The 23,952-nt window shown below is 43.3% G+C and overlaps 1 protein-coding gene across 2 annotated transcripts in view; it reads right to left on the bottom strand.

The window, feature by feature from the left end:
- Positions 1 to 23,952, bottom strand: part of EFHC2 (EF-hand domain containing 2) — a 203,199-nt gene that overhangs the window by 75,944 nt on the left and 103,303 nt on the right. For both annotated transcript variants that reach the window (XM_072744937.1, XM_026012247.2), the window contains exons 9-11: positions 16,621 to 16,763; positions 13,770 to 13,966; positions 10,522 to 10,652 (exon numbers count right to left, since the gene is read on the bottom strand). In XM_072744937.1, the coding sequence (XP_072601038.1) occupies positions 10,522 to 10,652; positions 13,770 to 13,966; positions 16,621 to 16,763 (471 nt within the window). The remainder of the gene's footprint in view (positions 1 to 10,521; positions 10,653 to 13,769; positions 13,967 to 16,620; positions 16,764 to 23,952) is intronic.

Raw genomic sequence — 23,952 nt, forward strand, 5'->3', positions numbered from 1 at the left:
AGACCATATAATGTTTGTCCTTTTCCGATTGACTTATTTCACTCAGCATAATACCCTCCAGTTCCATCCATGTCGAAGCAAATAGTAGGTATTTGTCATTTCTAATGGCTGAGGAATATTCCATTGTATACGGAGTTTCTCTTTCTTTTTTTTAAAAAAAAGTATTTTATTTATTTATTCATGACAGACACAGAGAGAGAGAGAGGCAGAGACAGAAGCAGAGGGAGAAGCAGGCTCCATGCAAGGAGCCTGACATGGGACTCGATCCCGGATCTCCAGGATCCTGGGCTCAAGATGGCGTTAAACCGCTGGGCCACTGGAGCCGCCCTAGTTTCTCTTTCTTCTGAAAACATTGGTAGAGCCATTTGGCAAGTACTGGTCACTGCACTGAGAATGTAAAGAATATGTATTTGTGCCCAGCTGAGAATCTGTTGGGCAGGACCCTCCAACATTCTCTCTCTGGCACAGTGATCAGCCAACGTTTAAGGTAGTGGGTGTTTTGTTAGCCTCAGTCCCGGAGTGACTACTATGAACAACCACAACACAGTTCCCCCAACAACCACAGTGAATACACAGAGTGAGCAAGAAGTAAACCTTCAAATAAACCTGCAGCATTATTTAGCTATTCCTCCCTAATACACTGAATATTTCTTCGGGTGTGCATATTTCGTTTACCTCATTCTTTCCGATAGTCAAATAGTACTGCCTTAAATTAACGTGGTAGGATGTATCCAACTATTATCTTATTGTTAGACATTTGATTTTTCCAAATCTTTGCTATTACAAAGTTTGCTACAATAAATACTGCATGCATGTGCACCTGTGCAAGCACACACATACACAAAGATTACAATCCACTTGTGAAATATTTTCTGAATATAAAGTTTCTGAGAATGTAATCACTAGGTAAAAGGTTCTAAACATTAGCCAGATACAGCTAACTGTCCTCCAAAATGCTGAGCCAATTTAAACTCCTAGATCAACAGAAAATGACAGCATCAATTATCCTACGTGCTCATCAGGAGTCAGTTACATAATTCTTTAAAAACAATGCTGATATAATAGGTGGCAATTAGATCTCATTGTTGCTTCATCTTGCACCATAAGTGGTCATCTTTTCATAGGTATAAAGGCTATTTGTATCCATTCTGTGAATGGTCTATTCCTGTCCTTAACCCATTTTTGTCTGATTTTTTTTTTACGGGAGATTTTCATAAATCCTTAATGTTAATTCCTTGGTTCTTATACTAGTTGCAAATATTTTCTCTCAGTCTGTCCCTCACCTTTTAAGTTTGCTTATTGCATCTTTTGCTATAGAGAAACCTAAAATTTTCCTGTAGTCAATACAGTCAACTTCTCCTTTACGGTTTTTGGAAACCATGCCCTACCACAAAATAAAAATGTATTAAATGTTTCCCAATCAATTGTCACTAACATCCTTATTAATAATCCATTCTATCACTACTGATTTGAAAAGTTCTCCCTATCTTACAACAAAACCCATAAAATTGGGTCTTTTAGTTAGGAGTGCCTGGTGGTTCAGTTGGTTAAGTGTCTGCCTTTGGCTTGGGTCGTGATCTCCGGGTCCTGGGATGAAGTCCCCTATTGGGATCCTTGCATAGCAGGCAGCCTGCTTCTCCCATTCCCCCTCGCCTTGCTTGTGCTCTCTAATAAAAAAAAAAAAGGTGAAATCTTCAAAACAAATGGATCTTTTATGAACTCTGTACTGTATTTTACTGATTTGGGTTTATGCCTCTACCAGGGTATGTTACAACGTTTTCAAATATCTACAAATTATATAGTCTAGTACCTAGACTTTAAATATTCTACCTTTTCCAACATGTTCTCAATCCTTTAATTTTCTTGAGGGACTTCATAATCAATGACCTAATTTCTCTCCCCTAACCCTGCAAAACAATACCAAATCTAACAACAACAAAAACTCACATTGTAATTCTGATTAGAACTACTTCAAATCTGCAGATTAATTTGCACACATTAGAATTTTTACAATGATGTCTTCCCATTCAGAGATACAATAAAGCTTTGAAATTATATTCATTTTTGTCTTACACATTCTTGTCCAGTTCATTCCCAAATACTTAATAATTTTTGTTGCCACAGTGAATAGTATTCTCCCATGCAGAACACTTCCTAACTGGTTATTACTGGTACAAAGTCAAACTACTGCTTTTAGCATCATTTTCCTGCATTTAGTTACTTTCCTAAATACTCTTCATTGTTCTAACCATTTTTAAACTTAGCCTTTTGGATTTTTAGATGCACAATCATATACAGATTCTAATTTAAAAACCCATCCTCAGTGCTATGGGGCACCTGGGTGGCTTAGTCAATTAAGTGTCCGACTCTTCGTTTTGGCTCAGGTCATGATCTAGGGGTCGTGAGAGCCCCATGTTGGGCTCTGTGCTGAGCATGAAGCCTGCTTAAGATTCTCTTCCTCCAAATACCCACTATTTGCTTTGATGTGGAGGGACCTGGAGGGTATTGTGCTGAGTGAAGTAAGTCAATCGGAAAAGGACAAACATTATATGGTCTCATTCATTTGGGAAATATAAAAATTAGTGAAAGGGAATAAAGGGAAAGGAGAGAAAATGAGTGAAAATATCAGTGAGGGTGACAAAACATGAGACACCTAACTCTGGGAAATGAACAAGGGGTAGTGGAAGGGGAAGTGGGCGGGGGGGGGGGTGACTGGGTGATGGGCAATGAGGGGGGCACTTGGCAGGATGAGCACTGGGTGTTATGCTATATGTTGGCAAATTGAACTCCAATAAAAATAAATAAATAAATAAATACATACATACATATATACATTAAAAAAATATTGTCTTCCTCCTTCTCCTTCTGCCCACCTCCCCACACCCCAGCTCACATGCTCACTTTAAAAAAAAAAGTTAAAATAATGAGAAACTTTAAAAAATCAGTCTTCAGTTCTACTTTGGGCTCTTAATACAATGATTCCTAAATGCCTATTTCCACTATATCTAGGGTAATAAAATAATGGAATTTTATGGTTGGAAGGGACATTATAGTGACCTAATCCAAAGGTTATATAGCCAAGCACCCACTGGGACACACAGACAAGATAAATGGGAGAAGGTATAAGACAATAAGGGATTGTAGAGACTGAGAAGAAATGCAGAGAACAGGCTGTATCTAAAGAGGACAGTTGCCAGTCTCCCCCAATTGACTGTTGCCACGAGGAATGTAGGTTTAGTTCCTATATTTCAAGAGGCGCTAAATAATATAGATTTTTGTTTAAACTCCTAACTTTAAAAAACATTAAACAAAAACCAAACTAAATACAACTGCTAGCTTCCAATCTAGAAACTTCACTGAAGCTAAACCAATACCTTCATTTAAGGCAATTTAAACTCAGAAAGGTATGTCAGAGATTGCGAAAGTAGTGGACTGCAGGTGAGGGCTTTGTGTTTTATTTAGCTGTTTGGTGGGTCAGAACAGTATTTACAAAGTGATAAGATTAGGCGAGTGTTTTGCATGTACCAAACTCCTTGGTAACAGACAAGGAGTTTAATCCCTATCTATCCATATTTTATGTTCTCTGTTTGGCTCATCTTGGCTTGGATTTGCTATTATAGCAAATGAAAAGGTACTATTTATTTATTTGTTTATTTATTTATTTATTTTAAAGATTCTATTTATTTATTCATGAGAATACACAGAGAGGAGAGAGAGAGAGGCAGAGACACAGGCAGAGGGAGAAGCAGGCTCCATGCAGGGAGCCGGACGTGGGACTCGATCCCGGGCCTCCAGGATCAGGCCCTGGGCCGAAGGTGGCACTAAACTGCTGAGCCTCCCGGGCTGCCCTTTATTTATTTTTTAAATGATTCATTTATTCTACAGAAAGTACACAATCAGGGACAGAGGCAAAGGGAGAAGCAGGCTCCCCAATGAGCAGGGAGCCCAATGCAGGGCTCAATCCCAGGACCCCAAAATCATGAGCTGAGCCAAAGGCAGACACTTAACTGACTGAACCACCCAGGTGCCCTGAAAAGAGTACCTTTTAAATCGTCCTTCTAGGGGATCCCTAGGTGGCTCAGCGGTTTAGCACTGTCTTCAGCCCAGGGTGTGATCCTGGAGACCCAGGATGGAGTCCCACGTCGGGCTCCCTGCATGGAGCCTGCTTCTCCCTCTGCCTATGTCTCTGCCTCTGTGTGTGTGTGTGTGTGTGTGTGTGTGTCTGTCTCATGAATAAATAAGTAAAATCTTTTAAAAAAAATAAATTGTCCTTCTATTTGGGAGGAAATTCTCACATTATACCCCCTATCACTCAACATGGAAGTCAGAGCTTAATTTCCCAGCCTTCCTTACAGTTAGAAACATGCACATGACCCAGGCTCTGCCAATCAGGGAAGCTTGTATTAAGACTTTGACTTGGAAGGGATTAACAGGGGAAACCAGCTAGGTGTAGACCACGTTTGGTGCCAGAGGGATCCAGTTTTCAGCGGTGGCACAGGATGTGAGCTTGCCAGAAGGGGTGGCAGTGATGGCTGTGGTTAAATGGGGAGTTCGTGGCAGCAGTGGAAATGTAGCATTGAGTCGTGTTTGGTGCAGTGGTAACAGAAGCCATTTTCCCTTCAAACAAGTTCTGCAACCCAATTCTGGGCACTGGTCCTAGAATTTAGTTTCAGGATTATTTCTCCAGCCCTTCCAATGATACTGTGAACCACCCAGGATCCTTTTAATAAACTCCTTTTCTGCTTAGCTAGCCAGAGAGGATTCTGCTTTTTAAAACTAAGGCTTCACCAATACAAAGAACACCATCAGGCAGTGACAGAATCAAATCAAAGATCTTGGTCTTTTTGATTCCCAGGCCAGTGTTTTTTTCTATGACATCACATTGTTTATATTTAATGCTTTTAGGAAGGTTCAAGACGCTGTTTTCCAAAAACATTTGCTAAGGCTCCCATCTCAAAGATATGCTATGAATACTGTGTCTATTTGGTTTGTGATGAGAATAGATGTTTAAGTACTTTTGGAATTTGTCAGAGTTTTTGCTTTGTTCATATAGATTCGCAGCCTAGTGGCTTCCTTACGAGATGTTAGACTTCCAACAAAAATGCCCCTAACAACACACACAAAGTTGTTCAAATAAAGATAGAGTAAAACCACATAAAGGGAGAGATAATTGAGATAAATCAGGATGAGATCATTACAATGTTCTAAGCACTAAATTTATATTCTTCTTCCTTGAAGTAAAGGACAGTAATGGGGTGGATTATAACAATGTTTCCCAATCTCAGTCCACCAACAATGATGTTTATTTTCCACCTTTATGGCCTCCAAGATTTTGAGAGTTTCTTCCAATCTCATATATTAAAGAATGTTTTTTTAATATTTACTTATTTATTTGAGAGGGAAAGAGAGAGAGCATGAGCAGAAGGAGCAGGGCAGAGGGAAAGAGAATCTCAAGCAGACCCCGTGCTGAGCACAGAGCCTGATACAGGGCTCGATCTCACAACCCTGAGTTCAGGACCTTAACAAAAACCAAAAGTCAGATGCTCAATGGACTGTGGCACCCAGGTGCCCCTAAAGAATGTTTTCAATGACCTCATCATAGATAAACCTATAACTTAATTGAAATATCAAAAATAAGACATAGATTTCTATCGCTATTTTTGGTAACACGAAGTGGCAACTATTGGGACAAAGGGTTTTCATTTTCTAGCATCCACTATATACCACAGCATGCTACAGTAAGAACTTTCTATACATTATCAGATTTACTCATCACAACTGCTCTACAGAGTGGATATCATTACCCCCATTTTACAGGTGAAAACATTGTTCAGCAACTTATGGCCGCCAAGGTGACAAATAGTAGAGCTGAGATTTGGCTTTGGGAGAGCATGTCCAAAATCAGATGCATTTATAGTGTACTACCTCTCCCAGGAAGAATTTTACTTTTATAAGAGAAAAAAATTTCTCGAGACTCTAAATCTTAGAAGACATTTATTACATGGACATTTGTAAGAAATCTCCAGACCCTACCACTGATGATGGGCATCTAAGAACTATGTGGTAACTTCCTATGTGCTCTGAGGCCTGAGACCCTGAGTCCAGGAGGGAGCTGGGAAAGACACCAGGGTGAGCCAGGTGTGGGCCTTGCCCTCTGGGAGCTCTGCCCAAGTGGGGAGAAAAGGTAAGCGTGCAGAAAACCGAAACATATGCAGGCTACCTGGGGTAGGGGTCATCTCTAAGCTGAAGCTCGAGGCTTGGGGAGATGGCCAGAGAGAGGGGTTGGCCAAGACATCTTCCGTGGCATGGGGTCCTTGCTGCTATTGCTGCAGCCTACAGTTCAGAATCCAGGGCCCACATGGGGAAGCCTCACCCAACCATGTTCTCAGTTGCACAAAGCACTGGGCCTGCCAAGCCTAGTCCCTGCCCACTCCCTGCTAAGATCTGCCCATGAGATCTGCTCCTGAGGTATCTGAGGCTCTGAAGAAGGCTCTCCGCACTCTCCTATCTTGTAGCCAAGGAACCTATCTTGGTAAAGGCGGGACCAAGATAGATCCTGGGATGACGGGCTTGGGAAAGGCAGAACTGGCGACCCCTGCAAGGCAGAAGAGGAACACTTCCTCCCCCAACCTTCTCCTGTTCCCACCTGTCTCCGCATCCCTTCAGGTCATTCCAGAAGGCCCCCACGTGATTCTGTTCATCTGTTATCAGTCGAGGCATCTCCTGCTGAAGTGGCTGGTTAGCCCCCATGCCCTGGCTTCCCCTGAGAGAGGCACAAAGCTCCAAGGAGACAGGGAAAGGCTTGGACCGCTGCCCCCAGAACAGGTCGAGGCTCTAAGTCCCCAGGTGTGCGAGAAGGGTGCCAGGTGCCAACGCGGGGGAGAGAGACCTGGGGCCCAGAGGTGAAGCCTGGAGGCCTGGTGGCAGAGTCCTGTCTCTGCCTGCCTACTCCTGCAATGCACATATTCGCCAAAGGGAAACACCTTACCAGTGCATTTATAAACTGACATTTTGAGCGCTTCAGAATCTCAGTGCTGGAAAGGGCCATAGAGACCATGATATGGGCAAGAGGGAGGTGCAGGTAGGCAAAGCAAGGTGCCCAGGTTGCTTGGCTAGTGAGGGTCAGGCCTAGCTCCCGACTCCCCTCCAGTCAGAGACGGCCCGCCCTTCCCCAGTGCAAGGCAGTCAATTATTTGCTTGCTCACTGCAGACTTGCAACAGATGGAACATTCCTGAGAACAGGACCACTCATTAGATGATTCAACAAACATCCACAGAACTCGGAGGGAGCTAACAGTGGAGGCCAGGGAGTCTACAACTCAATGGGGTGGAGGGGAACCCATGGCTAGGAGATGAAATGCATTTAACACCATGTCTGGCCCACAGTAAGGACTTGATCACTGGGGGCTTCTACAAAAGCCTTCTTCTAGTAAGATAGAAATAAAAGGGGGAGGGGTGGACAAGGGTCAGACTGTGACCAAATTCACACAGATACTGAGAGAATGGGATTAGCTCTGGACACGATGAGGATGCAGGGTTGAGGGTAGAGGAAAGAAATCATCAGATTGTAGGAAGGTCGCTCTGGCAAAACTGGGGGGTAGAGTGGGTGGATGGGGGTAAAGAAAAGGAGAGTTAGCTGCATGGTTCACAAGAGAGTCCCACGTGAATGGTAGGATATGTATGGTGGCCTTTACCAAGATAGGTTCCCGGGCTACAACTTTATTGGAGGAAAAAAATGAGGTTAATGTAGATAAAGTTATTTTGAGATGCCTAAGGGACATCCAAGGGTTCCGGGGGTGGGGCAGAGGGGGCATCCTGATGGCATTAGTCTTTCCAGATCTATACCTCAGGAAGAAGGTCTGAGCTTAAGCATCGAATATGCAGAAGTCAGCCCCCAGGTAATAGTCAAAAGCAGCAAGGGCTGGTAAGATGTAGCCACTCAATGAATTTTCATTAAGATCCTACTGTTTGTCAGGCTCTGTAAGAAGTGGGAAGGGTAAAGCAGAAAAGAAGGCGGCAAGGGTCCCTACTCTCAAAGAGATTACGATCAGGTGAGAAGAGCCAGAGTACACCCAACACGCACACGAAAATTAAAAGAAAAGGAAACCAGGAGCTAGGGAGAGCACCCAGTGCTAAACCTGGTGCGGTGTGACGGCGTCCAGCGGTATGGCTCCTTTGCCTTTCCCCGGGGAAAGGGTGTAAGGAGCATGAGAGAAAGGTGAAGACTCCGAGCTAGGGACCCCACTAGCCAGGGCCAAGGACAGAAAGCACAGTGTCTGACCCCAACATGTCACGTAGACCAGGATGTCCTGACTTCTGACCCACACTCTCATCTGGAGGCAATACCACCACCTCCAAACTCAACCCTCCCACCCCCCTACCCCTGCCCAAGAATAATTCTAGCAGTTCCTCATTCCATTTGGAAACTGAGACAGTCACTGAGCCCAGGGCTAGGTGCCAGGGATGGGCCCTCAAACAGTTCCAAGGAGGACCCTGGCCCTCAGGCCGTTCCTGTTCGAACAGGAGACACACAGGTGCAAATGCCCCTGGCACCAATGTCTCAATAAAGCAATTGCAAGATGTACTAAATGCTGTGAAAAAGAGCAACAAAAGGCTAAAGATAACAGGGAGTGAGCCACTTTAGGCAGGAGAAGCAGAAAGCAAGCCTCTGTTGGGGAGTGGGCTGGGAGGAGTGCCATTGAAGGTGAGCCTTCGAATTTGCCCTAGAAACAACTGGGGTGTGGGCATTTTAAGCAGAAGGAAGGGTGTGTGCATCGGCTCAGTGGCAGGAAAGAGCTTGACACATTTGGGAAACTGAGTGGCAGCCAGCAGGGCCAGAGGCCAAGGCTGGGGAACAAGAAGTGATTAACACTGGCAACACAAACAGAGTCACATCACTGGGGCTCAGCCGGCTGCACCAAAGCCACTGAAGGGTTCTGCAGGCCGGGCATGACCCGATCTGGTTTCCATCTTAAGGAATTCCTGGCCAGCAGAGGGCCTAAAGATGGGGGTGAGGGGCTGGTTTTTTCTGAGCAGGCACTGCCTTAAGGCAGTCCTCAATCACAGAGCCTGGTGGCCCTTTATTCCACCCACAGTCAGGGTCAGGCCTCCATCTGCAGAGAACTTTTCCTCCTTGGATCTCCTGCCCGGGCCTACGTGCCTCTCAGAAAGTCCCATAAACTCCCTAAAGTGTTTCCAACAGACTGCACTGATGTGTTGGCCAATGGATGCTTTTGCAAAAGGACGCAAAATAACAAAATGAAACCACTCCCTCATTTCTGATGGAAATTTGTTTCCTCCTCCACTGCTTGCCATTAGACCCCAGCCTGAGCAATTGTCTTTGCTCTTTCCTCTGTCTCCACGCATTTTCCAAAAGGCCATGAACATGTGTACAACCATGAACAATAACAAAGAGCTATAAATTCTTATTGATCCCAGAAGGTTGGCAATATGAAACAATAAAAATATGTCCTGACTGTTTCTCTCAAAAGAACATTCTGGAGACACAAAAGAGCTTTGTTAAAACAAATGAGTTTGGGGTACACTTCGGGCCTGATGGTGGCCTCAAGTCACCAGGTATTGATGGAACAGGCAACTCCAGACACAAAGTTGGAAAGACACCCCCTCAAACACAGCCCCACCTCGCCCCCCTCTCCTGGGGTCAATTCCTCATTGGTCAGCCCACATCTTGACTCCAGCAAGTTTCCTATAAAGCTCTTGGCCACTACTGTTTTCAGGAGTTAGAATTCTCAGCCTAAAGAGAAAGTCCCCTTTGTCCTCACATCCATGATTTAATTTACATTCTCCTGAACACTCCATTCACTTTGTTTTCAGGCTAAGAAGTCTCACAATTGTACTAGATCCTGAATTTGAATTTCCCTGTGTTTCCACTGTTTGGCAATTTGCCCAGGTCAGCCACTGGACAGTCCCAGAATTCAACTCTACCTTAGAGAAAAAACACCAAAGCTCATGATTTCTTATTAGAGTTCTAACTACTGTCATCTATTTTCTTTTGATTTCTGTATTTTTGTTTTTCAAAACACACAGATGTGTGTAAGCACACCTACACCCAGATGCATACATATCACCTATTCTCTGAAAAATCAGGGAAGTTTCCACAGTCTTCTCCAATGGGTCACATTCCTAGGGAGCTGTTCTCCCTTTGTTCCCCAGATTTCAGAAGGGTGCCCTTAGCTGCATTTTTTTCCTGCCTTTCTCACCCAGATGCACTCCTCCCAGCATTCCTGGAGCCTTCAATACCATGATTCACGAGACAAGAACTGACTTTCTATGCTTTTGTCTCTCTGTTCTTGCCTATAAGCTTCTTTTATATGCAAATGAAAAAACTTTACCAGAAATGGGCCGAACTTGATCACAACGTAGTACAAACACAAAGAAATGTCAAGTCCTAATAAAAAGCATGTAGTAAATTAGTTAGGCAGCACTATGAAAGAAATTGTTCTTTGCTCTTTAGACAATCTTGAAGGGAAAACAGATTATTGCTGGCAGCATCTGGCTTACCTGAATGTATTATAATCCACCATCTTTGTATGCCTGCAGTCAGCGGCTGTAAATACCTGCTTGATCTCTCTGGATTTTGATTCTTCTTCTTTCAGCTTTTGTAAGATAAGTTCAATGCTGCTCATGGGAAACTAGAAGGGGGAAAGGAAAGGAAGGATATTAAAACATGCCTGAGACATAGGGAGCCCAATCTTTCTGATGGCCAGCAAAGAGACTTCACACTCTGAACCTGAGCACAGCTGGGCATGGCTGTCCATAGAGACCAACGCAGAGGAAACATCACTAGAATTAAATCTCTTAGTTGCAGTTTTAGGACAATGAGCAACATCAGCATAGGCCCAGATCTGAGAAAACGAGCTTAAGGACAGTAAACTGCAGGAATCAGAAAACAATCCCTCAGCCTTCTCACCTGAACCCTTGGACTATGTTGGGAGACCCTAAGGGAGAGGATGGGGATTCACAATTGGATAAGCGGACCCTCATTTTCTCCCGATCTCAAGAGTGGGCCCCTCTGGGGACTATTGGCCATCAGATCATGCACTGAACAGAGCACAGCTGGGTGTCAAGAGATCCATATGCACTGGAATCCCCGACCTTCGCTCTCTGGCAGCCCCCAGTTCCTGTCTCCTACCATGTGATTAGGTTTTAGACTCTGTAAAAATACTTCTTACTCAATCCAGTAAAGTATAAGCTTGTAAATAATTACAGCTAAGAGCTTAAAAAGAGAGAGAGAGGATTACACATGAAAGATTAAAAACATTGATGTTAATTTAGTATAAAGGTCTCTCTTCCACCAGGGGGTTTGAGACCTATCACAGACCTCCATCCGCCCCACCGTTCTGCATTGCCTTTCATCTATTTCCGTGATTGGATCTATTAGCTCTTTTGCAAAGATATTAAAGAGTATATTAATCTTGGGGTCCCTGGGGGGTCTCAATTGGTTGAGAGGCTGACTCTTGATTTCAGCTCAGGTCATGATCTCAGGGTTGTGAGATCGAGCCCGACATCAGGCTCCGTGCTCAGTGCATCGCTTGGAGCCTGCTTAATATTCTCTATCTCCCTCTCCCTCTGTGCCTCCATCCCTTAAAAAAAAAAGAGTATAGTAATCTTTTTCTGCTTAGAAAGCCCTTGTTAAGAGTAGTTTTAAAATAATGCCGTTTTCACTTGAGATGCTAATACCAGATAATGTCCTACCCTGCTTTTATCTTTCTGAAAGGAGAAAAGCCCTTTATATCAAATAGACACATATATATATACACACATACACACACTATTTATATAAACTATATGATAACATATATAGTATGTTAACATATGCATGTATATACATAATACATATATACATATATAATACATACCTACAATACAGATATACATATATAGTACATATATACACACACAAGGATGTTAACACATAGGTTCACCCTGTGTTTGAAAATCGAGTCCTAATTCACAATAGCTATTGCAAATTGTACCCTAAGCTTGCTATGGGCCACCCAGAGCTAAGCACTTCACACACGACTGCATCTCCTCTTCATAGTTAATTCTCTGAAACGGGTCAGCTGTGTAGAGATGAGCAAAGTGGAGCTCAGGGAAAATACGGGTCTCAAGCCTCTCAGCCAGGAAGCATGGAGCCACATTTCCCAGCCGAGCCTGCTGGTCTCCAGCAATCTAACTGCCCTATTATTGAGCCTCTTGACTGAATTCAGTGCTTCTGAAGGGCTACCAGTTCACGGTTTTACGACAAGCCCAAGTCCTAACCCTGCGAAAGGAGAATCGGTGTGGCGGCACTGGAAGGTGCTGTCTGGGCCTACTATCCAGAGAGGCTGCAGAGAAGAGCTGACGGCCCCCCACCTGCCATACCTTCGGCCATACTCTGCCCAGGCTGTTCTCCTCCCAACAACAGTGCAACAGGGGCACCAGATCTGGGCCATTCCAGCCTGACATGGCACTTCCGGCACTTCCGTGAGCAGCCTTTGCTCCCAGGCTCCTCCTCCCCATCGGCCTGGCTGACACTTTCTCAGAGCTGCACGGTGTCCTGAGGCCTTTCCTGCACCCACCTCTCCTTCCTTGTCCTGAGGCCTTTCCTGCACCCACCTCTCCTTCCTTCCCTCTCTTTTCTCAGGAGTCAGACCTACATCTCAGGCTCCCCACCTACTCTTGCTCCCTCCTCTTTGATCCTTCATATGCATTTCTCCCAGGACATCCCTTGCTTATCTAACTCAGCCTTGGTACCTGCTGCTCAGAGGACCCAAACAGACAGGATGATATGATAAACACAGAGAGACTGGTCTTAGCAACTTAGCCTTGAGCATTTTATATATAAATGAAACAGAACTGGTACTGTGTATAGATATAGATATATAGATATAGAAGTATAGATATAATTGGCACATAAATATTATTACTTAGAGGCAGACTTTTAAAATAAATCATTTCTAGGGATGCCCGGGTGGCTCAGCGGTTGATAGGGAGCCTGCTTCTCCCTCTGCCTATGTCTCTGCCTCGCTCTCTCTCTCTCATGAATAAATAAAATCTTTAAAAAAATAATTGTTTCTAGGTGGATTTTTCACTATTAGGTAATGTCTCTCAAATGTACATGTTTGCACACCAAACCAGTCCACACTTAAAAAACTCAAGATTTTATCGAAACATTAGTTTGACAGAACAGCACCACCATACTAGTGCTTTTAGGAACAGTACCCATCTGCCATCTTGTTTCAAACAAAAGAAATTTTCTGAGCTCACTGCTGCCAATTTGTCCTTGAACTCTTATTCGGGCCTCAGGTAGCTCCTGTTATGGAAAGCTGCAAGCCCAGCAACTCTCAGGTTCCCTTGGGGTTTCTGTTTGTTCAGCGCTTGGCCTTCCGTGTAGGCCTGTGCCAATTAACAGGGACAGCACAGTGTGTGGCACCAGATTTTCTTCCTTTCCTATAGCTGCTGAATTTCTTTATGAAAGCACTGTCAGCGTCAGCAAAAAAACCAGGAAACTTGATTCAACCCTGGGCTCTGCCTCCTGCCTGTGCCTGGCACCCCTGTGCTGCTGGGCAGTGCCCTGAGGACCCTGCGGGTAAACAGTAGACCGGGACCTGGGGCCAGATCCATTATTCGCGCAGATCCATTATTCATGGCCACATGTGTGAGTGCACAATGTAAAACTGGTGGCAGGATGAAGACAAAAAGGCCTGGAGAAAGAAAAACACAGACTGCAGGGCGCTAAGGGGCAAGTCGAGAATTACACAGCTCACCATGTCGGAATTCGTCTCCATATAGTTTAAGGTATACTCGTCGGCGTTGAGCAAAAGAAACAGGTAGCCATTCACGTTCACTGTGGCCCCAATATACAACTCCTCGGCCTTGATATATTCGGATAGTTCACTTTTAAAGACCTCTTGTCCAGGCTTCTTAACACGAATTCTTTTCAAGAACTTCCCACCAGTAATCCCTATAGAAAAAGAGAAAAGTTAATGAGTAGCCTTTCTTCTTCAAAGAACCATACAACTTGCCTTTAGAGTTCCTTCATGCTCAAACACAGGCCAGGCAAGTGAGCTTGTGAACTCACACTGCCTATTCTTCTCAGACCTGAGGGAAGAATGAGGCAGTGGGGAAACAATAGGCTCCCTAGGTGAATGTGTAAAGAAAAAAAAAAAAAGTATGGCATTCCAGCCTTTTCTTTCCTCTCTCTACTCCCTTCCCAATCCAAACACTTAAATAAACAGTAAGCGCCTGCTATATGCCCAGCAGCATACAGAGAACCAGGACGTTAGGAAGATACTCTGCTTCAGAGCACGTCTGAACAGTACCACGTGGAAAATTGCCCACTTGAGCTTATTTCCACCTTCTTGTCCCCGATGAGGTCTTAAATTTATTCCAACACTCAGATTAAGTGTAAGATTAAGATGCCTTGCTTCTAGAAAGGAGCTTACTTAACGGGTTGAAGATAAATCTGCGAGTCCACAACTTTTGTCCACAACAAAAGTTGCCACAACTTTTTCTTCTCTATAGGCTAAATATCTCTTTGCTTCTTTTAGCAAGGCCACATATCTATTGCTTTCCAGAATTCTGACCATTCCATCTGCTCTCTTTCGTGGGTTATCTGGGTGGGTGGTTTTTGTTTATTTGGTTTTGGTTTTGTTTTTGCCTCTTGGAAAGCAGCAAGCAGAACTGAAGATGGATCTCCAGTATCTTCTCATTGATACTGAACTGAAACCTTCAGCCATCTGAATATAACCTGAAGCCAGATGAGCTCTGGGGGTCGGCTTCATCACACCCCTGCCACATTAAAAAACTAGAGGTGGTGGAAAGACAGAGGCTCTGGAGCCAAACAGAGCTGGAGGCCAATCCTGGCTCTGTTGCTTGTTGGATGATCTTTAGGAGTTTAAATCTCTCGGAACCCCTCTGAATTCTCACTGGTAAAATGGGAATAAAATTTGTAAGGAGTGACGAAATGTGCCTTTCAGATCACCTATTGTGGGGAACACAGGTGACAAAGGTCCTAGTGGTTATGCTCTGACACCTATCCCTGGGTTTGGACTGAGGTCATGCTTTCCCACAGGCTACTGCCAACAAATGGCTGGATAAGGCAAGAATACAAAGGCAGGCCCATTCCTACAAGATGGAGGCTCCTGAACTAGTGATTTCAGCTCTTGGGTTCCTGATCAGCCTTGCTTAAATGTGATTAGACTCTCCCTGCAATCTAAGACTTTCTTCCTTCCTTCCTGCTATCCTTCACAGGAGTCAGATACACACAGCAGTCCAACAGCTCTCCTGGCCTCTTCTGGCTCCTTCCACAATTTCCCTTGCCAACATTTTCCCTGATGCATCTTTTGTATATTCAGTCCCATCTTGGAGCTCACCCCTCGGAGGATCTAGACTAACACGAAATTTAATGTCATGAAGCTTTTCTAAGGTAACAATAGGTAATTGTGGCTGCTATTATTACTAGTAAGCTTGTAATTGACTTCTATCACCTTGTTTTATAAAGGCTGCCATCCGGCCATAATTTTCCCTATTCTTAGATGTACAGAGTTGATTTTTTTTTCCCTGTAGGCTCCACACCCAACATGGGACCTGAACACACGACCCTAAGATCAAGAGTCACACGCTCTATTGACTGAGCCAGCCAGGCACTCCCAGAGTTGATTTTTTTATCTTTAAGAGCATGACTTTCTATTTACTCCTATTTGATTTCATATTTTATGATCTGATTCATTACTGAAATCACTATGCAGCCTGACTTAGGTACACAGAGTGGCTCCCATCAGCTCGTAAGAGCTGACCTAAATTTTTAGGGATTTTGCAAGCTAGTCATTAGTGTTACTTGCTTGAAATGGACTATGGTGAGGCATCTACACTGTGACAACTGCCAAGTGTTACAGATCAGGGCTTTTAAAACTTTTTTCAGAGAACCAATTCACCAGCACACCACTGACCATTCTTCCCAAAAGTGTCTTTAGCACAGACAACAGTTTTAAATATGTCAGGACAAAGAGCAGAGCCCTAGAGTTCCATAATTCAGGAAGTCAAAATCAATGGCTCTCCTCAGCAACGTCCACTGTTATCGGCACGCCACAGCAAGGCATTCTGTGGGCCTGAGTGCTGGAACCTTGGCATGAGCCTCGACAGACAAACCAGAGGAAGACAGACTCTGAAGATTAAAATTTGTTAATCTGGGATTGTCTTATAGTTAAGGAAACATTTTGTAAGTGGTACTATCCAAAATAGAGATTTCCTTTTGTCTTGCTCTCTTTGCAGGGAACTGGTGGTAGACAGACCATGATTCTGAAACCCCCGGATTCCACAGAGGAACCTCAGAGGCCACAGCCAAGAGGAGGCATCCAGAGTCCCCTAGCCCTGAGCCAACCAAACTGTTCCTCTTTCATCATTTTACAAGTCTGGGTTCCCATTTAAGAGATCTTTATAAAATGAACTCCAGTGGTTACAAAAAAAGAAAAAAAGAAAAAGAAAGAAAGAAAGAAAAAGAAAAGAAAGCCACCATCTTAGTCATCTAGGCCATAAAATCAGACCACACTCTCTAACTTTCAAAAGAAAGACAGTTACTTGTTCTGAGAAAATTGCTGTAAGAGCTATGTCTCTTACCTGAATTCCTCTCTATAGGTTCAAACACTGAGATCGTGTCATCACTGAGAAAGTATGAAATAACAAACATCCTGTCCACATCCGCACATTTGTGTGTGATGAGTTTTGCAAAAAACCGGAGTGTATTGCTTATGTTGCCATAGCTAAATGAAGAGAAATGAGGGTTACAGCCTTATTACAAATGCTTAAAAAAAAAAAAAAACCTGCAAAAGGTGTGCTATGTTTTTTTTTTTATTATTAAGGTATAACGGACTTACAACATTATGCTAGTTTCAGGTGTACAACATGACTCGATAGGATCACTGAAATAAATCTATTTAACATCCATCATCACCACATAGAGTTATACATTTTGCTTCTTGTGATGAGAACTTTTAAGATCTACTCTCTTCGCAACGTTCAAATACACAATACAGTATTACTAACTATAAACGCCATACTGTGTATTACATCCCCAGGATTTATTTTATAACTGCAGGTTTGTACCTTTTGACACCTTCACCCATTTCCCCTACCTCCCCTACCCACCAGGTATGCTACGTGCACTCCCTAAAGTTGAAAAAGTTCAACCACCCTCTTAAGGTTCTAAATCTACATGAAGAGGAGTTATTCTCAGTTTATTAAAATATCTCTTATTCTTTAGATGTCCAGGGTAACCCACTGGGAAAATGTACCCAAAACAAATGTCATAAACACACTCCTCAAACCAGCTACATCGAACAGCTGTTTCCTACTCACGAGGCTGGTCAGTGACCACAACAATCACATCAGCAGGAAGGACAGGCATCTGGCCCTTACTGGTCCAGCAGCAAGAAGATGTGCCCCACCGGTGCCTGGAGCCACCTCCCCCATGTTCACCTCCCACATTCTCAGGCCCATTTCCTTGCTCCCTTCCAGCCCCACATCCTCTCCTCCCTGAGCAACCCCGCCCCCGTTCTCCAGCATCCCTTCAACTCTCTTTAAGAGAAAAATTACCTCTTCCTTTTCAAATGTTGTATTAAATATTACAGACCTACTCCTTCATAGCACTTATAACCCATATTGTGAGTGGCTATTACTGGTCTGTTTTCCCAGGGCAAGGATGGTGCCTTTTAATCATTGTCTGATACAAAGTACTTTTTACATTATAAATACTCGCTAAATGTTTGCAGAAAGTTGTTAGAAGATCCATATAGATTCAAATTTGCACTCAGAATTCTACACATGAATAGAATAGCCCGAAAGATTGAAGAAGGGATCAAATTCTAGAATGCAAAGTTCCCAAAGTTGACTGCCTGGTCACTGAAGAAATTAATTTATGGTCCATCAGCAGAAGCATGTCTTTTGGAAATCAGCTAGTAAATGTTGGCCTTTGTAAAATACTAAACCCGTGGGGAGGGCTTTGGTAATGAAAATCATTACCCCAAGGAGGCACAGAGTAAAATCAACCATGGACTTCATCACTTCCTTGTCACGACTCAAAGCAGGGAGGCCCTCACTTTCAGATTCTCCTATGCAAGGAGAATTCTTTCTTTGTGGTCACAGTGATGAAAATACAACAGAACGACAACAATAAGAACAAAACAAAACAGAACAGAACCTGTATTTCTGACTTGCTTTTCTCTGTCCCTCTCTCCAACTGTCCAAGGAAGCAGGGCTAAAAAAGCATGGTGCCAAGATTCCCAGCTACATGGGTGTAAGGCCTCATGGGAGATTTAAAGTAGCAGCTTCGGGGGCTAGCCTCAGAGAAAACCAAGGGCAAAACAGCCAGGGCTCCACAAGCTCTGTCTTCTTAGTTCCTACTTTCTCTGGCTTCAGACAGACCTCAGAAAGCATGGGGGCAGCTATACCTTGTCAGCCATCTTGTCTGGTACTTAACTGGATTTATAAGCAACAAACAGATTTGGTAACCCCTGTCTCAAGAAGGACCCATTAACTTTCACAGGCGCCAGAAACATCACTGAACAACTGAGGAAGATTTAACATCAGGCCACATGAACACTACTTTTACATTTACATGAACATGTAAATACATGAACATTTACTACTGTAAATGTAGCTTCTTAAAACTTAACATACATTTCGAAGTGTGTATGTTAAGCATGGGTTTTTCACATTTAAAATGCCATTTTTTCACCTAAGTCTTGTGTTCTGGAGAGCTTGTCAGTCAGGAATAATTTACTCAAACAAAATCTTTAGAGCAGCAGTTCACAAAGTTTGTTGTGTTTAAAAGTCACCTGGGGAACTTGTTAAATATACAGAATCCAGTCCTACCCCTAGAGATAGGGATTCAGTAGTTAGCTTGCATCTCCAGAAACCTGCATTTTTAATAAGCTCTCCCAGGAGATTCTGATGAAGTGGTCCCTGGAGCATACTTTGAAAAACACTGCAAGTATCTTCAGCTATTTCCTTGACTAGTAAGCTAATATCAAAATTCTCTAAACTCTCTTTTTATCACAATACTCCTCACACTCAAAAAACTAGCATTTTCTCTGCTTCCTATTATACCACCTCTATCACTCCATATGGCTTTCTGGGACAGTGACAGGTTCAAACACATACACCTACAGCTTCGTGTCATAACTGACTATGACATAGAGTTGACCCTTGAACAACACAAGGAACTGCCTGGGTCCACTTATACATGAGTTGTTGTTGTTGTTTTATAAACATAGTACTCCAAAAGAATCACTTGGTGATCCACTTCTCAGTGTATATTCACTCCCTTGATGATCTCTTCTAGGATCAAGTCTTTAAATACAAAAAAAAAAAAAAAAGTCTTTAAATACCACCTACATGCCGAGGACTTCCAAACTTCTATTTCTTACTCAGATCTTTCTCCCAAACTCTACTCAGTATTTCCATCTGATAGTTAATAGACATCTCACACTTCACTTGTGCCCAAATTAAACTTCTGTTCTTGCCCCTAACCTGCTCTTTTTTTTTTTAAGATTTGAGAGAGAGAGAGAGAGAGAGAGAGCGCATGAGTGAGGGGGAGGGGCCCAGGGAGAAGCAGGCACCCCTCTGAGAAGGGAGCCCTATGCAGGGCTTGATCCTAGGACCCCAGGATCATGACCTGAGCCAAAGGCAGATGCTCCACTGAGCCACCCAGGTGCCCCTAAACCTGCCCTATCTACAGTCTTTTCCATAGATGGCAACCCTATCCTTCCAGTTGTTCAGGCCAAAACCTTGGGAGTCATCCTTAATGCCTCTCTTTCAGATTTCATGTCCAAAGCTGTCAGGGAATCCCATTAGCTCGACCTTCAAAATAGTTCCAGAATCTGCTATGTGTCATCGCTTTCACAGCACCCACCCTGATCCAAGTCATCCTAACTTTTCTCTTAGTCCACTGTAGTAGTCTCTGAACTAGTTCTAACTCCCACCATTGCCTTTCTCAATGGCTCCACTTATCACTCAAAGTCAAAAGAATCCTTAAAATGGTCTTCAAGGCCTCTGTGGCATCTGATCCCCCACTACCTCTCCTAATCTGTTTATGTTGCCCTTTACTCACGTCTTCTATCCATGTTGGCCTGCTTCATGCTCCGGACTATTACACCAACTGCTCCTTCTGCCTACAACAGGTTTCCTTTCCTTGGTAAGGTCCATCCAGACCACACTATTTTTAAAAATGAAACTGGGGGTGCTCCTCAGCCCTGCCCTGCCAGATCCTCCTTATTCTTCTCACACTTCTCCATACTTCTGGAATGCCCTAGGTGTTATCTGTAGCATGCACTGTCTGCCTCCCCCAGCCAGACTGTATGTTCTATGAGAGTAGGGTTATGCGTCTGTTTCATTCACTGATGGATCTCAAGCCCCTAGATCAGTGTTCGGCACACAGGCAGGTACTCTGTGAATATTTGTTGACTAAGAAAATGAATGGCTCGCTCAGGGCTATGTAACCCCTGAGGACCACAAAAACAGCAAGAGCTGTATTCTTGTGGTTGGAAGAGAGATGAAGGCTTATTTTTATTGATGAGAAAAAAAAAACTTTTTAAGAGAAAACAGCATGACTGATGGTGACAGCAGGTAGACAACATCTGAAGCAAGGCAGAGATTAAGATTAAACCATGAATTTTTGGATGCGCTATAGCTATGAATAGCACAACTCTGGGATAACAGCCTTCCTGGTGGGAAGTCATCTGTCTCTTCTATCCATAAGAATGAGAAGGGTGAAGCTTATTCTATATGCTTACTTATTTATCCATTGCTTCTCTTCTTGGACAAAATATTTAATGAGCCCCAAGAAGGTAGCCAGCACTGTTCTAACTCTGAGGGACACAGCAGAGCCAGTCCCTGCCCTCATGGTGCTCTTGAACCAGGGGGACACCACGATTACATAAACAAGTAACTGCCACACACTGTGGGAAGTTCAGGCTCTGTGGCAAGAAAGTAAGCTCCAAGAGACAGGCCTCTCTGGGTTCAAATTCTAGTTCAACTAAAAATTAGCTGTGTGAGCTCAGGCAAATTGCATATCATCTCTGACCCCCCAGTTCCCTCATGTGAGGAATGGGTATCACAGTATTATTTACTTTATGAGATTCTTTTGAGGAATAGATGAGATCAAGTATCATAAAGTAGTTAGCACACCATAACCACAAACTGCTTGTTAGTAGTGGTAATATTATTACTATTACTACTACTACTACTACTACTACTACTCCTAGAGGTATGACCAGTAGAGTACTATGGGTACACACAGAACAAAGTAATTCCACCAGTGCAGCCAGAAAAGATATTCTGGTTCTCCCAAGTCAGACTACACAATCTGCTCAGCAGGCCACCACAGTGAATTTTTACCCAGAAGATGAAGGCCTTTGTTCCATCAAAAACCTGATGTGCTCTAATCTGGAACTATTTCCTCCTCCAACGATTCAAAGTTGATCACCATTAACCTCATACAACAGTTAGTACCCAGGAAGTTTTTAACAGCAACGTACATATAACCAACATATGTCACACACAACTGTACATCTCAATCCACAGTGTATTTGCATTAAGAACCCATTTCTGCATGCTCTCTGAGATCATCTTCCTTAGGTTCTCACAGTTTTAAAACCTTGAGTTATTCACACTCATGTGTAAATCTCCAGCTGAATGTGCCAGTTACTATGGAAACAAGGTCACTGTGTAGGAGGAGCTTGAGGGAAGTGTATTCCTAGCATGGAACAAGCAGTGGACAGAAAAAAACAAAATTAGACACATTTGTGCCTGTACCACCAATGGCCCAGCCAGGGCAGCAGGACAAGAACGCGGAATGCTGTCTACAGTCAGTGTCCTGTGGGCAAGTTGATGTGGTGTAGACAGAAAGAGAGACTAAAGGCAACGACCCACAAGGAGCTGTTCCCCCCTCCCCGGGGTTCCAGGAGCAACACCCTAGATCATATTTCATCTTGTTTACTTATAAGAAAAATTCCCTCTCCTTTTACAATAGGGACATTCTTCTTGCCTGCCTCCTTCGGGTGGCTGCGCTAAAAAGCAGCGGTTAGTGAAAAGTATCCATCAGAAGTCCTGCCCTGTAAACTCTTATCTGTAAGGAGGATTGAGTGTGAGTTGGTGTCGCTCTTCTGTGATTGGAATTAGTGGTTCTCAAAGCCCGGTGTGCATCAAAACCACCTGGAAGGCTGATTAAAACACAGTACAGATCCTACCACCCCCAGAGTTTCTGCCTTAACAGGTCTAGGATGAGGCACAAGTAGCAGTATTTCTAACCAGTTGCAGAACCATCAGTTCTACAACTTAAAAAACAGAACTCTAAAATCCTTAAAAATAAGGGATTTTTTAAAAAAATATTTTCCTTTTAAGTAATCTCTACACCCAGCATGGGACTCAAACCTACAATTCCCGAGATCAAGAGTCACATGCTCCTCCAACTGAGCCAGCCAGGCGCCCCAAGGATTATTTCTTAAAATGGCAAAAGCCAGGGGCACCTCGGTGGCTCAGTGGGTTAAGCATCTGCCTTTGGCTCAGGTCATGATCTCAGGGTCCTGGGACTGAGCCCCACAGCAGGCTGTCTGCTCAGTGGTGAGCCTGCTTCTCCCTCTGCCACTGCCTGCCACTCTGCCTGCTTGTGCTCTCTGTGTCAAATAAATAAAATCTTAAAAAAAAAAAGGCAAAATCCTTCATGTCATGGCCAAGACAACCTTCTAGGTATTCTATACAATTCTTAATATGTTTTCGCCACTTTTACAAATAGAGCAAAACTATTCTTCTGTCTATGTCAAAATGTTCTACAATTGTATCTGATCCCATTTAACTTTATCCAATTCCGGAGGCTTTTTCATCTCCTTCTTCTGGTCTTACTACATGTTTCCTTTATCATTTTTCACCACCAGTTCTCCTGACTCAGTATTTCCCCTCACTAGGACTTCGATGTTTAGCCCACATCTTATTCAAACGTTTGCAACATTCTCCCACCACTTTTCCCCAACTTAACTTCTCCAGGGCCTGCTCTCCCTGCAGAAATAAAAAGGAGCCATGGGTAGTGCCCACATTCTGTACACATGATGGAGCAGCAGATTTTTCCTTGTATATATGAGGAATACCTTTGAAAGTCCATCTTTTGAAATTATATTCAGCCATAGGAATAATCTATGGTTACTAAACTCAAACAAACCTCTCAAGTGAAAACAATTAATTGTCAAGTATTATTCTGAAAAATACTTAAGAGTCACTAAAGCCTCTATACCAAGGGTAGGAAACTATAACATGTGGATCAAATATGGCCAGCCACCTGGTTTTGTCTGGGCTATGAGCTAAGAATGGCTTTCATGTTTTTGAATGATTGGAAACATCAAGAGAATATTATTTTGTGATGTGTAAAAAATTGTATGGAACTCAAATGTCAATGTCCATAAACAAAGTTTTATTGGAACACAGTCACACATTTGTTTATGGACTCTTTGGCTGCTTTCACACTATGATGACAGAGCTAGGTGGTTGTAACAGAGGCTCAATGCCTACAAAGCCAAAAATATTTATGATCTGATTCCTAACAAAAAATTTTACTGACCCCTACTCTATACCACTTCCTAGGGACCATCTTAAGGAGATATGTGTATGGAAAGACAACATAATTTGGGGATAATAAAACTTTCAGGGCTTCCAGATTACACATTAAAATAATCACTCAAGTGCTCACTTCAGCAGCACATATACTAAAACTAGAACAAGGGGATCCCTGTGTGGCTCAGCAGTTTGGCGCCTGCCTTTGGCCCAGGGCGCAGTCCTGGAGTCCCAGGATTGAGTCCCACGTCGGGCTCCCAGCATGGAGCCTGCTTCTCCCTCCTCCTGTGTCTCTGCCTCTCTCTATCATTCATAAATAAATAAATAAATAAATAAACAAACAAACAAATA

Source organism: Vulpes vulpes, chromosome X (genome assembly GCF_048418805.1).
Source record: "Vulpes vulpes isolate BD-2025 chromosome X, VulVul3, whole genome shotgun sequence".
NCBI classification, from domain to species: domain Eukaryota; kingdom Metazoa; phylum Chordata; class Mammalia; order Carnivora; family Canidae; genus Vulpes; species Vulpes vulpes.